The 21,220-nt window shown below is 40.2% G+C and overlaps 2 protein-coding genes across 4 annotated transcripts; one reads left to right on the top strand and one right to left on the bottom strand.

Moving 5' to 3' along the window:
- Positions 1-277: 277 nt before the first annotated feature.
- LOC114250265 (uncharacterized) lies at positions 278-18,714 on the bottom strand. Of its 3 annotated transcripts, none has more exons than XM_028184068.2 (8): positions 18,130-18,548; positions 9,204-9,335; positions 6,662-6,823; positions 5,237-5,507; positions 4,443-4,607; positions 3,566-3,732; positions 2,694-2,781; positions 278-513 (listed from the first exon to the last, which is right to left on the bottom strand). In XM_028184068.2, the coding sequence occupies exons 2-8, from the start codon at positions 9,320-9,322 to the stop codon at positions 322-324; spliced, it is 1,164 nt and encodes a 387-aa protein (XP_028039869.2). In that variant the 5' UTR covers positions 9,323-9,335; positions 18,130-18,548; the 3' UTR covers positions 278-321. The 3 variants fall into 3 exon arrangements, with proteins under 3 accessions (XP_028039869.2, XP_089589501.1, XP_028039870.2); XM_089733375.1 differs by having other exon boundaries at positions 9,258-9,335; positions 18,130-18,173; XM_028184069.2 differs by lacking the exon at positions 2,694-2,781 and having other exon boundaries at positions 18,130-18,714.
- On the top strand, positions 10,132-11,019 carry LOC149503407 (uncharacterized). The gene has a single exon (XM_089732594.1). It carries the CDS (start codon positions 10,132-10,134, stop codon positions 11,017-11,019), a length of 888 nt encoding a protein of 295 aa, XP_089588720.1.
- Positions 18,715-21,220: the final 2,506 nt, after the last annotated feature.

The following is a 21,220-nucleotide window of genomic DNA, read 5'->3' as shown; positions in this document are numbered from 1 at the left end:
ATTTGTTGAGTACGTATTTCATTAGAAAAATTGGGACCCGCCTGCGGGATTCGAACACCGGTGCATCGCACAACAAGAATGCACCGGACGTCTTATCTGTTAGGCCACGACGGCTTCAATGTTAGAGCGAACTCAAAATCTCATCATTTTGATTAATTCAGAATCAATTCAATCCACGTGGTACCCAGGCGACATCCGGTTACTTACAACAAGGTTTGACTTATATTAAACAACTAGAATATAGTTTTTTAAGCTCACTACACAGAAACCACAAAAATAATTTCACAAAACAATTTAATATATCATTTTTTATATCAAAACCTAAAAACTTTTACAATGCCCCTCGTTTAGTTGTGTAGAGAAGTATTTCCAGAACGATTTCCAGTATCCTCGGCAGACGGCGCACAGGGATATGCTACGCGAGCTCACATCAGCAGGATTCTCGCAACGAACGCCGCTTCCAGGTAATGTGTGGGTGTATTTCGTTCCAAGACTCTTGGCTTGTGAGTATAACTGAAAAATAATAATACAGGTGGTCTGTAAAGGCGGTTTAAGGACGATAGTTTTACGTGATAACGTCATCATCATCATCATTATCCTGCCCTTCTCCCAGTCACCTGGGGTCGGCGCATTTTCTCTCCTTCCATACTCTTCTATCATATACCATTTCTTCGCTCACTCCCCTCTAACCCATATCGTCTTTCACACAATCTATCCATTTCTTCTTAGGTCTAACTCGTCCTCTATATCCTTCCACATTCATAGTTAACTTTCTAACTAAAATGAGGTTATCATTTTCATTTCGTCTCATCACATGTCTATATCATCCCAAACGCGCACTTCTTCTCTGTCACAGGTGCCACTTTTAGACTTCCTCTAACATATTCATTCCGCATTCTATCCATTCTCGTTACTCCACACATCCATCGCAACATTCGCATCTCTGCTGCATGTAATCGCCAACGTGATAACGTCAGTAGCAGAACTATTCAAACTGCCAGCTCTGACGTCACGCGAGAAACGAGATAAATGTGTCACAAGCCAACGCTTGGGCCGATCGTCTCATCATACGAGACTACTTGTCGAACCGTTCGTTCCGATATCGAGTCGAGGGAACGCGTTCCCGGCCCTGTCACGTCACAGCCCGAGTCCCGCAAGGCTCCGCCCTCTCCCCGTTACTATTAAGTTTGTATATCAATGATATACCTGGGTCTCCGGAGACCCATCTGGCGCTCTTCGCCGATGACACCGCCATCTACTACTCGTGTAAGAAGAAGGCGTTGCTTCATCGACGACTTCAGACCGCAGCTACCACCATGGGACAGTGGTTCCGGAAGTGGCGCATCAACATCAACCCCATGAAAAGCACAGCGGTGCTCTTCAAAAGGGGTCGCCCTCCGAACACCACGCTGAGCATCCCCCTCCCGACTAGGCGCGTCAACACCTCCGCCCCCGCCATTCGCCCAATCACGATGTTCGACCAGCCCATACCGTGGGCCCCGAAGGTCAAATATTTAGGCGTCACCCTCGACAGTAGGATGACATTCCGCCCCCACATCAAGACGGTACGCGACCGTGCCGCCTTCATTCTAGGACGTCTCTACCCGATGATATGTAGGCGAAGTAAAATGTCCCTTAGAAATAAGGTGACACTCTACAAAACTTGCATACGTCCCGTCATGACCTATGCAAGTGTAGTGTTCGCTCACGCGGCCCGCACTCACTTAAAATCATTCCAAGTCATTCAATCCCGTTTTTGCAGGATAGCCGTTGGAGCCCCGTGGTTCGTCAGGAACGTCGACCTCCATGACGACCTGGACTTAGAGTCCATCAGTAAGTATCTACAGTCGGCGTCAATGCGCCACTTCGATAAAGCGGCACGACACGAGAACCCTCTCATCGTGGCCGCCGGTAACTACATTCCCGATCCTGCGGACAGAATAGAAAGCAGTCGACGTCACCCAAAACACGTCATCTCGGATCCTCCCGATCCACTAACAGTGCTTCTAGGTACTTCAAGCACCGGTCACCGTTCTCGTCGAACCCGTCGCTTGCGACGAAGCGCTCGACGAGTAAATTAACTCTCAGACACAGCCCACTGAGTTTCTCGCCGGATCTTCTCAGTGGGTCGCGTTTCCGATCCGGTGGTAGATTCTGCGAAGCACGGCTCTTGCTAGGGTTCGTGTTAGCAACGTTATCAGGTTTGAGCCCCGTGAGCTCACCTACTAAAGTTAGGGTTACGCTGAAATAGCCTCTCAAGGCTCTCAGCTTAGGTAGAAAAAAAAAAAAAAAAAAAAGAGTTCGCTTTTTCCGCGCTCTCGCTTGCACGTTCACTGTGCTTAGTTCGAGTTTTTTAACGTTCTCGATATCGTGAAAGTTAGCTCATATTGGTATGGAATGGGATCGTTTGCGTACGTTTGCCGCTTGGGGCGCTGTTCCAACTGCATAAAAAATTGGGTTAACTTGGTCTTTGCTCTGTATAAAATTACTATATTCATATCATTTCCACTTCCTACACTAGCGCTATTCCGGTGAGTCTTCCAACAATAACTAGCTGTTTACAAGTGGACACTTTTTCAACTTGTCCCCTATACAAGGTGGCGCTTCTTACTTCTACCCTCTATACACGAATGTATATCTGAATTGACAGATAAATAACTCAATAACTAGTCTGTATAGTTTTGTTCACTAACATGCACTGGGTCGTTGAGATCAAAACCGCATCGCGGGTCGCAGTTACCGTTTCTTGATCCAAGTGAACTCTGCCCAGATTTAACCACACTAGAAATTATGAATATTATATTAATGACTATGTTTTTCAACAAAAATATGTACACAATAAAATTACTTTTATATGTACTCCCTTAATTACAGGAGAACACAACAGTCATAGAATGTGTTAACACTAATAAAATTAAAGATAAATGTGGACGAGCTCACAGCCCACCTGGTGTTAAGTGATTATTGGAGCCCATAGACATCTACAGCGTACACACACATTAATAAAATGTACCGATGTACAGATTAGATCGGCGAATAAAGAAAGCTTTAGCCGCGAATATGTAATAAATAAATAATAATAAATATTTACTAACAATCACGCCACGTTAATTGGTCCCGTGCTAAGTTCGTAAAGAACTTGTGTTACAGCTACCAGATAACGGATATAAATGTAAGATTTTTATTATACACATACATATATTTAATATACATCCATAACCCTGGAAAAGACATATATATTTATCATACAAATATCTTCCCTTGGCGGGATTCGAACCCGCGACCCCCTTGTGTAGTGACCATGTCACTTACCACTACACCAGATGGCCGTTAAATAGGAATAAATAGGATAAATATAGGAATTGGGTCGTATTTTTTAAGCCGCAAATAGTAGAAACGCGGTTTAGGAGAACGCCAATAAGAAGCTTTTTTATAGCAGAGTTTTTTCGCGTAAGGCCATATGGAGAGGTACCACTGTCCTTCCTATTTCTTAACACCAGGTGGGCTGTGAGCTCGTCCACATACCTAAGCAAAAAAAAAAAGAATATAGCAGATTATTTATAACCTTTCAATTAATACGTTAGGACTTTCTCCGTTGAATTTGGAAAATTCTTTTGGCGCTATGTCCACAGCGTACGCTTGTGTCATTGAACGCATCACGATGTGTTCCCGCCCGTACGGAGAACACCGTCCGGTTTTATTCAAAATGGTCTGGTTCATTATTTGCGGTTTCTGGAAATACAAACTAATTTCGGAACAAGTAAATCATATATAACGTAACGTTACGCTAGTAAGAGTAACGCTATCTATCGCTGGATAGTCGATCGAATATCGAAGGATCTAGTAGCAACTAGGACGCTCGAGAAGTACAACGCCATCTATTGCCAGATAGCGAAAACACGATACTCGAAATGTGTGGAATATTCTCGATAATTCTAGGGATGTGGTATCGGCTATAAAAGCGTTACAGAGATGGCACGCAGTCAGTCAGTAATCGGAACTACTTGAAGCGAAACAGCGAACGGATCACCTGAAGCGAAGCGGAAGAAGCGAATTGAGAATTTTAAAGTGTTTTAAGTTTTCTAAGTGCTAATACAATGTTAATATGCAGGAAGGTGATAATACCTCCCAACTATGATGGGTCAAGGCAAGGAGTACCATCTTGTAGAACAATGGAAAAACGGTCTATCTGTAAACAGCAAATTATTGTTGGAAGACTCACCGAAATAACGCTAGTGTAGGAAGTGAAAATGATATGAATCTAGCAGTTTTAAGCAGAGTGAAGTGTGCTAATTCATGTTGCGCTGTTTTTTAAACCTTTCCACTTGCTACTGTGGCGCCATCTTAATTGGCTCCATTTCAGCGGACACTTTTTAATACACTGAGATGATTCTCCTTACTTCTGCTCTCTATACTCGCAACCTATGAGTAATGTCACGAACCTGCAAGCCTTCAGACCTGTCAACGTCGGTCGTGACCACCTTGTCAGTGAAGTTGACAGGGCAGAGGGGAGGGCGCGCGGGAGGCGAGCGTCCTCTTTGCACGAAGACTCGATTCAACTCGTCCAGTTTGTTCATTATAATTTTGTAGGTTTTGCATTTCTGCGTCTGTAAATAAATGAAGTTCACTTAATTTTGTTAATGTTTAAAATTGAAAGAGCCTTCGATAGCCTTCGAGAACAGTCCAAGCGGAAGCGTGATACTACCCTCCACCATCCGCTTTCCAAACAGTTTTAGCTATAAGCGTTTACAATGCCGCGAAAGAGTAACTTGTACAGAGCGTAAAGGAAATCCTTTCCATGCCAAAATACTATTATAATATCATGTAAGGCTACCTATTTTCTATTGCTTACTTGAGTGGACAGTCCTGGACGTATCTGGTTTTAAGTGGTTACTGGAGGCCATAGATATCTAAAACGTAAATGCGGCCACCCACCTTGAGACATGAGTTCTAAGTTTCAGCTTTTACGGTACAATTGCTGCCTCACCCGTAAAACCGAAACGCATTACTGCCCCACGGTAGAATACCACTAGTAAATACGGAAATTATAATTTTTCCGGGTTTGATTTTACACGATGTTTTTCCTTTAGGTACCGTGGAACTCGTTTTCTTCTCTTACCCCTTCTCTTCTTTTCTCCTCTAAAGATCTGAAGACCTGTTTAAATTGGCCGGCAGTAGCCAAGTCAAGACCCCTTTAGTACTCATAATAATAACCTAAACACTAAATTCCACTCACGCGATTATGATCCTTCCGCCTCTCGTCCCCGGTACTGCGACTGGTCGAAGACAGCTCGCTGCTGTCCGAAGACTCCCTGATGACCGTCGTGTCACACTTTATTTCGGCCGCCTGTCTCTCAGTCAGTTTCTCGCACAGCTGAGTGACGCGCGCCAATTGCTTCTGCTGCTCCAGTAGCGCTTTCTCGCAAACGACCCTGAAGTCCCGGATCGAGCTGTCTTCTTTCAACGGCTGCTGCCTCTTCATCAACACGTCCGAGGCGGGGTGACGTCTGTCAACACAAGTCTGCATGTCGTAATTGCACAACAAAATATCCCAGTTTTAAACAAAACCCACAACTGCTTCTTCTGATACCGAACCTTACTAGCACCACCCAAAGCACGTCATTACGGATCCTCCTGATCCATTAATGGTTATTTTAGGCAACACAAGCACCGGTCACCGTCCTCGTCGAACCCGTCGCTTGCGACGAAGGGCTCGACGAGCGAATTAACCCATAGACACAGCCCACTGAGTTTCTCGCCGGATCTTCTCAGTGGGTCGCGTTTCCGATCCAGTGGTAGAGTCTGCGAAGCACCGCTCTTGCTAGGGTCAGTGCTAGCCACACTCCGGTTTGAGCCTCGTGAGCTCACCTACACACGTTAGGGCGAAGCTGATATAGCCTCTCATGGCTATCAGCATAGGTAGGGAAAAAAAACTAGCAGTAACACTGCTTATTAAAATAGAAATTTGAAATTTGTTTTCAGACGAGGTACTTGGCTATTCCATTTATTTATTTATTAAGTTGCACCAACAAAGTGATCATCGATACAAAATACATTGAACAATTGACAAAAGTACATGGCAGATGTCACCTCAATTATAGGTGCAATCGACAAGTCATTAGTAACAAAAATAAATAAAAAATTATACAACTAAGATTTGATTACATTTGATTGATAGCTTAAGATTAATTTATATTTAATTGGGAAATGTTCCGCGACAGATTTTTCCTGTAAGTTGCGAGACAATTAGAAAAAACATCTATTTAAACATGAGCTCGAGATGATACCGACATCTCGTTTTTACCATCGCACCGCCCGCCACCGGAGTAGAGTTCATCCATACTACCTGGAGCCACTACGTTCATCCACAGTCCAGAGATCTTTTTTGCCACGTACCATATGGAATGAGCTCCCCCCCACGGTGTTTCCCGAGCGCTATGATATGTCCTTCTTCAAACGAGGCTTGTGGAGAGTATTAAACGGTAGGCAGCGGCTTGGCTCTGCCCCTGGCATTGCTGACGTCCATGAGCGACGGTAACCACTCACCATCAGGTGGGCCGTATGCTCGTCTGCCTATAGGGCGATAAAAAAAAAAAAAGAATTTAGTTCAAACGTGCTATCAGACAAGTTACTTGGCCATTCCGTCAAATGTATTCTGTACCTGTGCGCTCTGTGTCTTCTCTTGACGTAGCTGCCGTCAGAGAGTCCGGAGTCATGCGAGTACCTCTTGCACTGGGTGCGTGCGGTATGCTCCCTTGAACTGTCACTGCTGGACCGCCTTAGTTCTCTGCTCAGACCGCCGGCGTCCACGATCAGTCGGTCGCTAGCAAAAAAATGCAAGGCAGCTTAATAACCTAAAAGTACATATCGACGCTTGAAAGGCAAACGTGACTAAGCGACAAAGCGTGAACTTTACAGTAACTAATCTAAAGTTGAAATACCTGAAAAAAATTCTATTTTAACGAATCTAGCTGTAGTAGAATCTAGCTAGTAGCTGAAGGATTGAAATTATTTTAATAGACCTAGAAATATATTTTTTTTGCGCTTCGAATATGGTTATTGCCTATCATTTATGTACAAAGCAGTTATTGTCGCTTAGTCATGTTTGCCTTTCAAGCGTCGATATTATTATCCGCAACATGCTTCGTCAGATTATAGAAACAGAGTCGCAAAAGTTATCCAGATTCAAAATTAACGACTTCGGACGCGAGGCCCTCCGTCGGTTGATTTTGATCTAATAAAAGCACTCATCCCATCACTGGTCAGAGTTCTGATTGCATATATTAGCTCTAGAACTACCACAGCTATCCAGGTAACTGAGTAAGGTCTAAGGAACCAAAACTGATAATAATATATTGAGCCATTCGCGGTATCGCCTTAATACGGCTTGTATGTAATATATAGTAATATGGCTTAATACAAAAAAAAATATATGTAGGTATGTTAGATGAGGTAAAAGTTAACATCTAAAATTGTCCTATTATCTCCTGTTACTTTATTTCACGACATATAATCTGTTTTTGGTCATCTGAAAGCCACAGAAAGAGTATGCGGAAGATTTCGAATTTTCTATAATACGAAATTTGTCAGAAAGACGTGATTTAAATTATGAAAACTAATTACAGTTGATTTTAAATTTGTATAAGCTAATTACGTCTGCATTAACAAATCATAAACCGCTTGTATTCTCAAGATCTTATAAGTCGCAAGGTCCCTGAAGCCTAAAGGGTAACAAGAACCTTAGTAGAGCAAACTCTATTACACAGGACTTTTTGGCGGGAACGCGAGGAGTGAGGTTGTGTGATTTGTTTTATTTTGTCTATTTAGTGTTTCTTCAGGTTTAAATGTGTAGTAAGGGTGGTTTATTAACTGTTTAATATATGTGAAAGTGCACAAATGTGGGAAAACGAAACAAAGCCGCTGGACGTAACTTCTCAGAATCCTCTAAAAAGTCCACTGAAAAAATCTCAGTAAATGTCCACCATTTTACTGAGATGATTCATCCCATACCATATCATCTCATTTAATTACATCCCAGTTGATTATATGTTTCAAATTAATCAACTTCATTTCATTTCATTCCATATTATCATTTTTCATAAAAATAAGAATATAAATTAAAATAAGACATGACTTAAAGGTCTTAGTTACCAGGTCATAAAATCCCTTAAAAAATCTATTGTACACCAATGCTAAATGACAATCTTAGTAATAATAATATAATAGAGCGTAATCCAACGATATTATCAAGATGAATTTGCACACACCAGCCTACATCACTCGGTCAGTGGAAAGTCTTCGCACAATCGCCGCCCAGCCACACTACGATTATTTTTTGCCTATTCATTGAATTAAATTGCAATTATTAAAGTACCATTAACAAACATTTCATAAATCATAGATACAGAAATACTTGCGGTTCCCGAATTAGAATTTAAACGACCCTCAGATGTCGTAAAAAGCGAATAAGGAACCTCTTTTGGCTAATATCTAATGCCAACTATAGCATTCAGAAGGAGGGTTGACGTTACGCTGGCGGTTGTAATAATTATCGCAAATTTCTAAGCACGATAAAGCCTCGTTCGGACTAGGCGAGTATTTTAGTCGAGTACCGAATAATTTAGTAGCTAAATGTGTTTGAACACCAAAAATTTAGTCGAGTAGGTTAGTAAATAATTTAGTCAAGTCAATCCATTTTGTTCTAATTTTTCGGGCGAGTAGCGCCTCCCACCACGCGTCCTTGCTCACTTACTATAGAAGAGATAAATTAGGAGCTACTAAATGTCTTCTGTAGGAATTGGCATTGGAAGAAATCCCAAAGAATACTTCAATAGTTTGAGAATGTCCGAAAGTTGTGTGAATTTTCTGTTAACGAAAATACACTCTCAAATTCAGCGCAAAGATACCCATTTGAGAAGTGCCACTAATGAACTCGACTAATCAACGGGTTCGGACTTGTTGAGTCAGTGAGCCAGTGAGCAAGGACGCGTGGTGGGAGGCGCTACTCGCCCGAAAAAATAGAACAAAATGGATTGACTTGACTAAATTATTTACTAACCTACTCGACTAAATTTTTGGTGTTCAGACACATTTAGCTACTAAATTACTCGGTACTCAACTAAAATACTCGCCTAGTCCGAACAAGGCTTAAGACAGCTTGCGTCGACTTCACGTAATGTGTGATAAGGACAACAGTAACTGACCTTTCTTGTGCGTCAGAAACATCATCTGCAGGTCGGACCCCGGCTCGCATGTACCTGTCTAGGTCTATGATGTTGGGCTGCGCCCCTCCACGCCACGAACCCGACGATGATCTTGCCATTACTTATGGATAGCTAAAGCGAAACAGTAGATTTTTTTTATTGCTTAGATGGGTGGACGAACTCACAGCCCAATTGGTGTTAAGCGGTTACTGGAGCCCATAGACATCTACAACGTAAATACGTCACCCACCTTGAGATATAAGTTCTGAGATATAAGGCCTAAGTATAGTTACAACGGCTGCCCCATCCTTCAAACCGAAACGCATTACTGCCTCACGGCAGAAATCGGCAGGGAGGTGGTACCTACACGTGCGGACTCACAAGAGGTCCTACCACCAGTAGCTTAGGACTTTCCGCTGGCTACAGTTTGACCTTTCACGGCAACAGCCCTTAATCAGTACCTACAGACTGTCTCTATAGCAGCGTTTTCCAAAGTGGACAATACCGCCCCCTTGTGTGCGCTGCAGGCGTAAAGGCGCCCCCTAAGAGACCCAGAAAAAAAATGGAGCGTTGTGTAGAGGATTCGGAGGCGATTTCTAATTTCATCTAGATGGACTCTTCGACATCTACTAAGCACTCGCTATAGTGGTTTTTAGGTAGGTGAAAAAATAGGGGCGCTAAAAAATAATTTATTCTTAAAGTGGGCTGTACACAAAATAATTTGGGAAAACCTGGTGTATAGCATAGGACTAGAAGCTAAATGCAGAACTATACTATCTGTTTATGTACGAAAAATGCTATAGATTAGTATAGCACGCCTCGTGGCCACCTAAGAATACGCACGCTTGTCTCGCTTCGTCTCTTAATCAGTTTCTCAAACTTTTATAAATATTTTAAATTTTTGTTATTATCACTATCATTTCTTAAAATGCATACCTGTGCGAATTGTGGTACTCAACACACCGACGGAACAATATGCAGCATTTGTAAGAATCATTATGATTTTCCATGTTCTGGAGTGACGGAATCCGGCTATCGCAGATTAGGTGAACGGAAAAATACCTGGCGGTGCCTGAAGTGTAAAGGGCCCCAGGACGCAATACAGGAACAACTTAGTCAAATCCTATCTCGACTGGCTCCGTTAGCAACAGTGGTGGAAGACATCAAGAGCATCAAGGCTGAAATAGGCGATCTCAAGAATTCCCTCGAGCTGGCATATCAACTCACTGGTGATCTCTCGAACACGGTGAAGGACTTGGGCACTAGGATATGTACAGTTGAAAAGATCGGCAGTGAGGTTCCTGCTCTTCGTGACGAAATTACCAGGTTGAACAATGAGCTACAGGACCGGGACCAGTGGGCCCGTGCGAATAACGTGGAGATCCGTGGTATACCGGAAAAGAAGGGTGAAAATCTATATGATGTCGTCAGCTGTATCGGCCAACTTTATAATATTTCCATTACAAAAGAGGAGATTAATTACATTGCACGTATCCCAACTCGTGTGCTGAAGGCTGAAAAATCTATTATTGTTGCGTTCAACAATAGGTATCGCAAGGAGGAACTTATCGCCTTAGCTCGTAAAATTAAGAAGAACAGTCTCTCGGACTTGGGTATACGAGGAGAGGGAAAATTTTATCTGAACGACCATTTGACGCAGCGTAACAAAACATTATTAAACAAAGCAAAGTCGCTCGCGAAGGATAATAATTTCCAATATATTTGGGTAAAACATTGTAAAATAATGGCCCGCAAATCAGATACATCCCCGATATTTTTTATAAAAGAGGAAAGGGATTTGAAGAAGATAACCTGAATAATAATCAATATTTCTTTTTATTTAGTATTTTTTATCACACAAAATTTATTTTCTTTTCATTATTCTTTAAAGTTTGCTCTAATAAGAAGTCAACTGTTAAAAGTTTGAGAGCCGCATGCAACCTCGCGCATTATTATTACCTATATTTTTATTATTACGAAGTGTGCATCCAGTTCAGGTACGTAAGTTCAGCTATATTCATACGTTTATCGTTATGCATTACGTCGCTTAGCCATGTCATAGTGCACATTATCGCTTGCGTTTTGCTACTTCGGTTCCGCTCATTATCGCTTGATAAGTGTGAACCGATCGTGCTCGAGCGATCGTGTGCGATGCCATTTAAGTTTTTTTTACTACCCTATTCTCACAATATTAAAATTAAATTTTATTTGTTAAATGTATTACTTTTAGGATTTGAGTATTTACTATTTCTACAATATCGTTTTGTTTTGCTGAATTACTTTGTTCGTGAAAATGATTGTCTTGGTACGTTTATTAAAATCAATTTATATTATTCTTTATTATTGTTTATAATATTACATTTAAAATTGCTTATTTCGATTTATTTCAGCTATTGTATCAAAATTCTTATCAAATGGCTAATTGTTGGATGCTTGGGTCTCTTCAATAAAACTCCCACAATCGATTTTGTGCTTGTATTTTCTCTATACAGGTTTTTGTTAATTTTTTACGTTGCGAACAAGTTAGCTTGGCACGGCCATTAATTGAAGTGTGTAAAAATTGTGTCGGTGAACATAAATAAAAATTTAATATTGCTCAGTAAAACTTCGTAGGCGTTAACATCCTCCCCCCGTTGAAAGTCGATTCTTCGGGTTTCAACCCTCTAGTTCTTCTGCAGTAGGCAAAGCACACAGACGAACCAACGGGCGGCGCACGCAGCCTCTAGAAGTATTGACGTCAGCGACTCGAGGTACTCCATCATTTGGACCATAAAATAGTCTGGATATGCGTCCAAGTCTCCAGCAGAGAGGAGGAACATCATCTTCTTGCAACAGTACCAAATCTCCTACATTTGGTTTTGAAGAATTGGTCTTCCACTTGTGGCGTTGTTGAAGCTCAGAAATATATTCACGCTGCCAGCGCTGCCAAAAATGTTGATATATTTGCTGTAATCGAGCGTAGCGTTGCAAATTATTGTAGTTGCAGTTTTCCAGCACAGACGAAGGAAGAGCAGTGAGAGCCCGGCCAATGAGAAAGCTCCCGGGAGTCAGGCAAAGGAGGTCATCAGGAGAGGGTGACATAGGACATAATGGACGGCTATTCAATATAGCCTCTACTTGTGCGAAAAGAGTAGATATTTCTTCGAATGTTAAGTGTGAATTACCCATAACGCGCTTAATGTGAAATTTTGCGGATTTTATTCCGGCCTCAAAGATTCCGCCAAAGTGAGGAGCATAAGTTGGAGAAAATACAAATTTTATTCCATCCTCACTTGCAGAATCAGATAAAGATTTAGAGTTTATTTTGAAAAAATGGTTAATTTCTTTAGAACCTGCTACAAAATTGCGTCCGTTATCACAGAACACCTCAGTTGGCCGGCCCCGGCGTGACACGAATCTGCGAAATGTCATGAGGAAAGCGTCTTTTGATAAGTCACTAACGGCTTCAAGGTGTACACATTTGTAACGTAAGCAAATGAAAAGGCAAAGGTAACATTTAATAATAATGGCACCGCGGCCCTTCCTATTAACAATAAAGAATGGTCCGGCAAAGTCTAAACCCACAGTTTTGAATGGGAAACTTGGCGTAACGCGTTGCGATGGTAAGTCTCCCATAATGGGCTGCATAGTTCGTCCTTGTAATCGTCTACATTTAAAACAATTACGAAACGTACGTCGAGCTAGCTGTCTTCCGTTAGTGGGCCACACGAATTCACGAATTATAGCTAGTAACAACTGTGGTCCAGCATGAAGGTTGCGCTTGTGTTCGTGTTCAAATAAAAGTTTCGTAAAATGATGTGAAGCATCTAAAAGCACTGGATGTTTCTTATCAAAATTAAAATCAGATGCATCCAATCGACCACCTACTCGTATAATCAACTCATTATGAAAGAATGGAGTTAATGATAAAATATGTGACTTTGGACTTAGAGATTTATTGTTAGCTAGTAACTCATACTCAAGCGGAAATGATTCCCTTTGAGACAAGCGGCATAATTGAAGAAAGGAATTATTTAGTTCGTCAACTGATAAAGAACCGGTAAGTCTAGTTTTAGATTTTTTTAAGTTATTTATAAAACGCACTACGTAAGCCATTGTACGTTTTAATTTAGTTAAATTAGAATAGTTTTTGAAAATTATAATAGGATCAATACTAGTTGTTAAGTTACTTATAGTTGAATTAGTTTTAGTTTCTGGCAAATTTGTAACGTTTATTTTAGTTTTTAGTATAGGCCAGGTACTTTCAGATTCAGAGAGATACGACGGGCCCAACCACCACAGCGACGCGGTATTTAGCTGGTCGGGACTGACACCTCTAGATATAAGATCAGCCGGGTTAGATGATGTAGGCACATGACGCCAAGAGGCAGGATTAGTTAGGTCACAAATCTCAGAAATTCGATTTGCTACAAAAGTTTTCAAATTTTGTAAACTACTATGGAGCCATCCTAACACTATTGTTGAATCGCACCAATGTACCTGGGTATGTATTTCGTAGCTTAATGAGTCTCTTACAGCCTTACACAATTTCGCAGCCAATAGAGCGGCACAGAGCTCCAGCCGTGGAATTGTAGTGGCTTTGATTGGAGCCACTTTGGATTTGGAACACAGTAACCTTACAGTTACTTCATTATTGGAGTTGACAGAGCGCAGGTAGATGCAAGCTCCGTATGCATTCTGAGATGCATCACTAAAGGAATGAAGTTCTATAGATATTGGTTCATCGCAGAGCACTCGTCTCGGTACCTCAAGATTTAGAAGCGAAGGTATAGCTATGGAAAATTTGTTCCAATTTCTTTGGATATCATTGGGAATTGGGTCATCCCATGCAAGCTTATGCAACCACAATTGTTGCAAAAGCATTTTAGCCTTTATTACGCAAGGACTCAATAAACCCAAAGGATCGAAAATTTTTAGAAGCGAAGATAGTATGAATCGCTTTGTAGGAACAGCAGTAGGGGGTGAAACCTTAAAAGGAAAGTGCAACTGGTCAGTGGATGGATTCCAACCCATACCCAAAGTTGAAGAAGATTCACTTACAATCAAATTATTACTTGAACTTGCAGTGGTCCCTTCTAATATCATTGGTAAATTAGTTTTGAATTTTCTAAGATTGAAGCAGCCTTTCTGAAGGGCTGCAGACACTGTTTCATGAATATGACGCAAACTACTTTCATCGTTAGTTCCTGTAATGAGATCATCTATGTAAAAGTCGTGTTGTATTATTTGTTTAATCAGGGGATCTGAGCAGTCTTCACCCAACTGCCAAAGACAGCGTGTACTCAAATAACTAGAACTTGCCATTCCGTAAGTAATAGTATTAAGTTGCAACGTCTTGATTGGAGTATTTTCATCCTCTCTCCATAATATAAGTTGAAGATCTCTATCCTCTTTATTAATTAGGACCTGGCGGTACATCTTCTCGACGTCACCGGTCAGGAGGTACTTGTACTGTCGAGCTCTTATAAGAATGGAGAAAAGTGAATCCTGTATGTTGGGACCAACCAAAAGGAGGTCATTAACAGAATAACCGGAGGAAGTAGGAGCAGAGCCATCAAACACCACCCTGATCTTCGTCGATTCGCTACTGTCTTTAAAAACAGCATGGTGGCATAAAAAATAAGAAGTGTTTGGGTTTATAATAGGAGACTCCGACAGATGACCTAGTTCGGAGTATTCGCGCATAAATTGTATGTATTGTGATTTGACTTCTGGTTGCTTTCGGAATCGTCTTTCTAAATTCAATAATCGTAATTTGGCTAAGTTGTATGACTGCCCAAGACAGTTGGGCGATTCCCTTAGAGGTAAGCTCACTGAGAATCTACCGGACTCTAAGCGGAAAGTGTGGGATAGAAAATGAGATTCACATGCCTTCTCGCTTTCACTTAATTTGGATCTTAGTGGAACTTCTTCAAGTTCCCAGAATTTAGTAAGGTCATTGTGAATTTTAGTATTGTCATCATTAAGACTGTTTGATACACTTTTGTTCCCTCTATTTATGTGATGAAAACCTTGGCTACAACTTCAATTCTCAGCTAACCAACTTTACAGACAAACTCTCTCTAGCAATGGACTCATGCCCTAATGATACATTTATAGTTACCGGTGATTTTAATATGAGAGATATCAAATGGTCTTTTGACACTGACGAAGATCTTACACAGCCACAGGGCATTAGTGGGAATGCGCAAATCTACTTTTTTGATGTCTTGGCAGAATGCAATTTCTATCAATTTAATTACTTTTATAATATTAATAATAGGGTACTTGATTGGGTTTTATCGAACTCAAAGCTTGAAATCAGTGCTTGTGACGACCCTTTAGTGAAGGAGGATGTTCATCATAAATCGTTGAATATATTTCTGTCTTTAACTGATATAAAACAGTTAATAGTTCAACCTAGGTTAAAGTATTGCTTCCACTCTGGAAATTTTGAGTCTATTAACTCGTCACTTGCGGATATAGACTGGGACAGCTTTTTACTAAATTTTTCCATTGACGAGGCCCTCGATAATTTTTATAAGATATTATATGACGTAATCGATAAGCACGTTCCTCGTAAGTATTATGCTCCTAATTTGTTCCCACCCTGGTACACATCCCCGTTAAAAAAAGTTTTGAAGGAAAAATACAAGTTTTTGAAAAAATACCAGAAATACAGCAATACTGACGATTATGAAACCTTTTCTCTCCTCCGTAAAAGAGCTAAAATATTGGAAGATGATTGTTATAGAGCTTATATCGCGTCGGTCGAAAGTTCTATCTTAAAGGATCCTAAGTTCTTCTGGAGATTTGTTAAAACTAACAAAGGTAGCGCAAATAACCTTCCTTCTACTCTCACATACGAAGGACAAACAACTGACTCTGGGGACGCTATCTGTAATCTTTTTTGTGAATACTTCCAATCAAATTTCCTTAATACTGCTACGGCTGATCACAGTACTGCTGACCTGCTCCTGGGTGTTAATACAAACATTGCACACTCTGACTGCATATCCAGTATTGAAATTGATCCGGCTGAGATTTTGAAGCTGCTAAAGGCTTTAGATCTGTCAAAAGCAGCAGGTCCTGATAGAATTCCACCCCTATTCATAGTTAGGTGTTCTGAGAACTTGCTTGCTCCTTTGGTCATACTTTACCGTAGGTCAATTCATGAAGGAATCGTACCTGTGATCTGGAAATCTGCATTCATAACACCTGTTCACAAAAAAGGCAATAAAGAAAATATAAAAAATTATAGGCCTATATCAAAATTGTGCTTATTTGCTAAACTGTTTGAACGAGTTGTGTATTCACAGTTGTACGCTTTTTTAAAACCTACCTTCATAGCGCAACAACATGGTTTCTTGAAGAATAGATCGACTACCACTAACTTAGTTACCTTCACGGAATATCTCACACGTAATATGGATTCTGGTGGTCAAGTTGATGCTGTCTTTACTGATTTCAGTAAGGCATTCGACCGCATCGATCACACGATTCTGCTACAAAAGCTCTTTAATGCTGGAATTCATGGTAGTCTCTTCAGGTGGTTTTCTTCTTATGTTGAAAATAGATCACAAAAGGTTGTGGTCAACGGACATGCTTCTTCCTGGGGAGGGATCCCTTCTGGTGTTCCTCAAGGGTCTCTGCTCGGCCCGTTGATGTTTAATATCTTTATAAATGATATAGGTACATGTTTTCGGTCTTCGGACTTCCTCTTGTATGCGGATGACATGAAAGTTTATAGAAAAGTTAACTCTTCCAATGATTGTCAGATGATACAGGAGGATCTTTTAAGGCTCGAGGAATATTGTCATCTTAATAAATTAGACCTCAACGTTTCGAAGTGTTTTGCCATGACCTTCACACATAAGACTACACCTGTTAAGTTCACATATCAGCTTATAGGAACCAATCTGGCAAATGTAGATGAATTTTGCGATTTGGGGGTAACACATGATAGGAAACTGTCTTATGAGAAGCATATAGACAATATAGTGAAAAGAGCCTATATATCATTAGGTTTTATCAAGCGGCTTGGTGCGGAATTTGCTAGTGCTAAAATTTTCAAGGTGCTGTACTGTGCATATGTGCGCAGTATCCTAGAGTATTGTTCGCAGGTATGGAATCCGCGATATAAAATTTATATAAATAGATTGGAGACCATACAGACCAAATTCATGAGGTTTCTTCAATTTAAAACTAAAGTGTATGATCCCGACTACGAGACGAGATGTAGAAGGCATCACATACTTCCACTGGAGGAAAGACGTAGGATAGCTGATATTGTTCTGTATAGCAAAATAGCTCAGTCTGAGGTGGACTCGTCTTATCTTCTATCGTTGTTATGTTTAAGGGTGCCCCCGAGATCCATAATGCGCGAGAGCCGTCAATCATCTCGTCTCGGAGTACCTCGTGGTGGTACAAATTACAGACGTAATGCATTCTTTATAAGAGCTGCTAACAGTTTCAATGCTCTAGCTGACTTCCCTGAACTGGACATTTTCAACACTTCTACTAAGAGTATTAGGAGAACATTAGTCAGTCGATGGTTGAATGCAAATATTTAATTAATTATTTTCTATTTACTACGTTTTTCTGTTTTTTTTATTTTCTCAAACTGTTTTATTTTTGTTTTTGTTTTACGTTTTACTTTAATTATTTAATTCTAGGCGATGCGACGCCCCAATCGTTTGTAGTTATTTAAATGCGGAGACATTTAAATGGTGTTTAGTTGTAAGGTTAGAGTTTATATAGTTTAAGTTCACTGTTTGTCTTCCTAATAAAATAAAATAAAATAGGGCATATAATATGTAGAAGATATATATATAGGATTGGGTGAGGCATATGTCCAGCAGAGGACGACTAGGCTGATGTTGTTGATATATGTAAAAAGCTGTCTATAGTAGACGGTACAAATATCTCGGCTAGATATCTCACTTACCTAAATAAATAAGGAGGGCTTTCCTCCCGTGTCGGTCCGTGAGTATTGGTTTCATTCCGCTAAATGACACAAGACAGACCTGACAGCGATTATATAAACACCTGTCACAATAGAACTTATAGAGACTAGACTTTTTTTTTTATTTTGCGGGTTCGATTTTTAGTCCAAATCGTTGTTTTTTTTTTTACTTTACATTTTTGAAACTAGTTAAATAAGCCTGAGGCGTGGAGAAGCTCATGGTGTCGAGTAAAAGGGCCGGAGTAAGGAAATGTGGAGTGATCAAGCGTCTGAGGACCTGGATACAAGACTGAGCTACAGATCAAACGAAGATATCTCAGGCGAGCGCGTCAATTTATTTATTTATTTATGTACACACAAAAAATAACACAGTACAGAGTAATAGGAAAATTATGTACAAAGGCACTGCTTATTTCTTTAAGAAATCTCTTCCAGCAGACCTGTGAGAGGATCATGAGAATAATAATTAAAAGTGATCAGTGTGTGTAGAACAGCTAAAATAACAAATACAACATGAGAATTATAGTAATGCACATACACATACCAAATATTGTTAAACTTGAATACAAAATATTATAAATAACACAATATATACGAAGAGTATATAACAATGATCATTCGGTTGATGAGAGATAGAATTGTTTGACCTTGTATTTAAAAACAGAATGTTCATTGAATCACTTTTACTGGTGGTAGGACCGCTTGTGAGTCCGCGCGGGCGGGTACCACCACCCTGCCTATTTCTGCCGTGAAGCAGTAATGCGTTTCGGTTGGAAGGGTGGGGCAGCCGTTGTAACTATACTTAAGACCTTAGAACTTATATCTCAAGGTGGGTGGCGCATTTACGTTGTAGATGTCTATGGGCTCCAGTAACCACTTAACACCAGGTGGGCTGTGAGCTCGTCCACCCATCAAAGCAATAAAAAAAATAAAAAAATGTTAATTTTAAATGCCCAGCGAAGCAGGCTAGTACGGCTAATGAATTCTAAAAAACCCCGCTTTACATTAGGTATATTACTTACTTGTCTTTAGTAAAACCTCTATATTTATATTATGTATTTTCTCAACATATAAACACACCGGATCTCACTGTATTATTGTACGTATTAATTACAAGAAAACAAATAGATAGACTAGAGAAAAAATAGAAATATAAGAAATAATCAATAAAATAATTTGTACGTACCAAAAATACCCTCATTTTTCTTAAGTCTTCAAACAATAATACATTAAATGAAAATCAAAATGGTCTTTATATACAAACAGTTGGCAGAGTACTGTTGTTCAGGAATCTATTATATAAAACACCAATCCAAATATGATAATAACAGTGACATGAATGTTGAATAGTGCCAGGTTGTATTTACTGCACGGTAACAATAGATTGGCGCGACAATGACCATAATTTATTATGATACTAAAACCAATAAGGTTTTAAAACCAGAATATAAAGAAAAGAACTTTGTTGATCGATGTTTTACAATTTATTAATAATTATTAATCTCCTTTAATTAATTAATAATTATTAATCTCCAATTTATTAATAATTATTAATATTAGTAATCTCCTCATCCTCGCATCGTTTCCTCGCTGCTGAGGGTAGTGATAATTATATTTTTTTTTTACTTTTTTTTTAATGCTTAGGTGGATGGACGAGCCCACCTGGTGTTAAGTGGTTACTGGAGCCCATAGACATATACAACGTAAATGCGCCACCCACCTTGAGATATAAGTTCTAAAGTCTAAAGTATAGTTACAACGGCTGCCCCACCCTTCAAACCGATACGCATTACTGCTTCACGGCAGAAATAGGCAGGGAGGTGGTACCTACCCGTGCGGACTCACAAGAGGTCCTACCACCAGTAATTACGCAAATTATAATTTTTGCGGGTTTGATTTTTATTACACGATGTTATTCCTTCACCGTGGAAGTCAGTCGTCAATCGTGAATTTGTTAAGTACGTATTTCATTAGAAAAATTGGTACCCGCCTGCGGGATTCGAACCCCGGTGCATCGCTACATACGAATGCACCGGACGTGTTATCCTTTAGGCCACGACGACTTCAAAATATGACCGAAGTACTTGAGTGCGCGACGAAGGCAGACTGTGGACAGTCTCGTCTTGATCTGCAGCTGTTCTAAGATGGACACGTCGGTTCCCTTCGCTGTCAAAGGTATCCGGAGCATTTTCCTCCAGCACCACATTTCAAAAGCGTCCACGCGTTTGCGATCAACCGCTTTAAAGGTCCAAGTTTTTTTTTATTGCTTAGCTGGGTGGACAAGCTCACAGCCCGGCCGGTTTTATATAATATTGAATTATATTTTGCCAAACAACAATAACCTTGCCGCCTGGTGTTAAGTGGTTGAAGAAGCCCATAGATACGATATTTACTGGTAGTAGGACGTCTTGTACGTCCGCACGGGTAGGTACCACCACCCTGCCTATTTCTGCCGTGAAGCAGTAATGCGTTTCGGCTTGAAGGGTGGGGCAGCCGTTGTAACTATACTGAGACCTTAGAACTTGTATCTCAAGGTGGGTGGCGGCATTTGCGTTGTAGATGTCTATGGGCTCCAGTAACCAGGTAGGCTGTGAGCTCGTTCATCCATCAAAGCAATATAAAAACATACATTGACATCACAATCATTTACGGTTATTGTTTTATCTCTTATTATTACAGTTGCTAAATAATTCAGCTGCGTTGTTCAAACACAGTTATTATTATTGTTGACATTACGAAGGACATTGCTCTAAGCGTTCTTGGTATATAAGCAGGACGTCCTTTATATTTTCAACATTTAACCGAAGTTAAAAGCCAAAGGAATATGAGAGTATTTTTGGTGCGTATTAATTTTCATTATTTAAATTCGGGATGTCGATAGAGTCTGTGTTATACAAATTAAAAATTAACAGGACCATATTAAAAACAACTGTTCTGACAGTCTTTGTTGAACGCGCTTATAAAGTTTCGATAACACAATATATAAAAAAAGCGCTTAAAGGTTTTTTGGTATGTGACAATAAAAACACACTTTTCTTGTTATATCGCCCTCTGCCTTGTTTTGATAGTCTAT

The sequence above is a fragment of the Bombyx mandarina genome, chromosome 02 (assembly GCF_030267445.1).
Source record: "Bombyx mandarina strain Sakado chromosome 02, ASM3026744v2".
Taxonomy (NCBI): domain Eukaryota; kingdom Metazoa; phylum Arthropoda; class Insecta; order Lepidoptera; family Bombycidae; genus Bombyx; species Bombyx mandarina.
This window is presented reverse-complemented; position numbering and strand designations above follow the sequence as displayed.

What these genes read in the sequence shown, in the direction of transcription:
- LOC114250265 (XM_028184068.2), bottom strand. Translation starts at nt 9,322, where the DNA reads ATGGCAAGATCATCGTCGGGTTCGTGGCGTGGAGGGGCGCAGCCCAAC. An exon ending in GTTTCTGACGCACAAGAAAG is followed by an intron (nt 6,824 to 9,203) that starts GTCAGTTACTGT and finishes TTTTTTTGCTAG; the next exon opens with CGACCGACTGATCGTGGACG. An exon ending in ACAGGTCTGAAGGCTTGCAG is followed by an intron (nt 3,733 to 4,442) that starts GTTCGTGACATT and finishes TTGTATTTCCAG; the next exon opens with AAACCGCAAATAATGAACCA.
- LOC149503407 (XM_089732594.1), top strand. Translation starts at nt 10,132, where the DNA reads ATGCATACCTGTGCGAATTGTGGTACTCAACACACCGACGGAACAATA.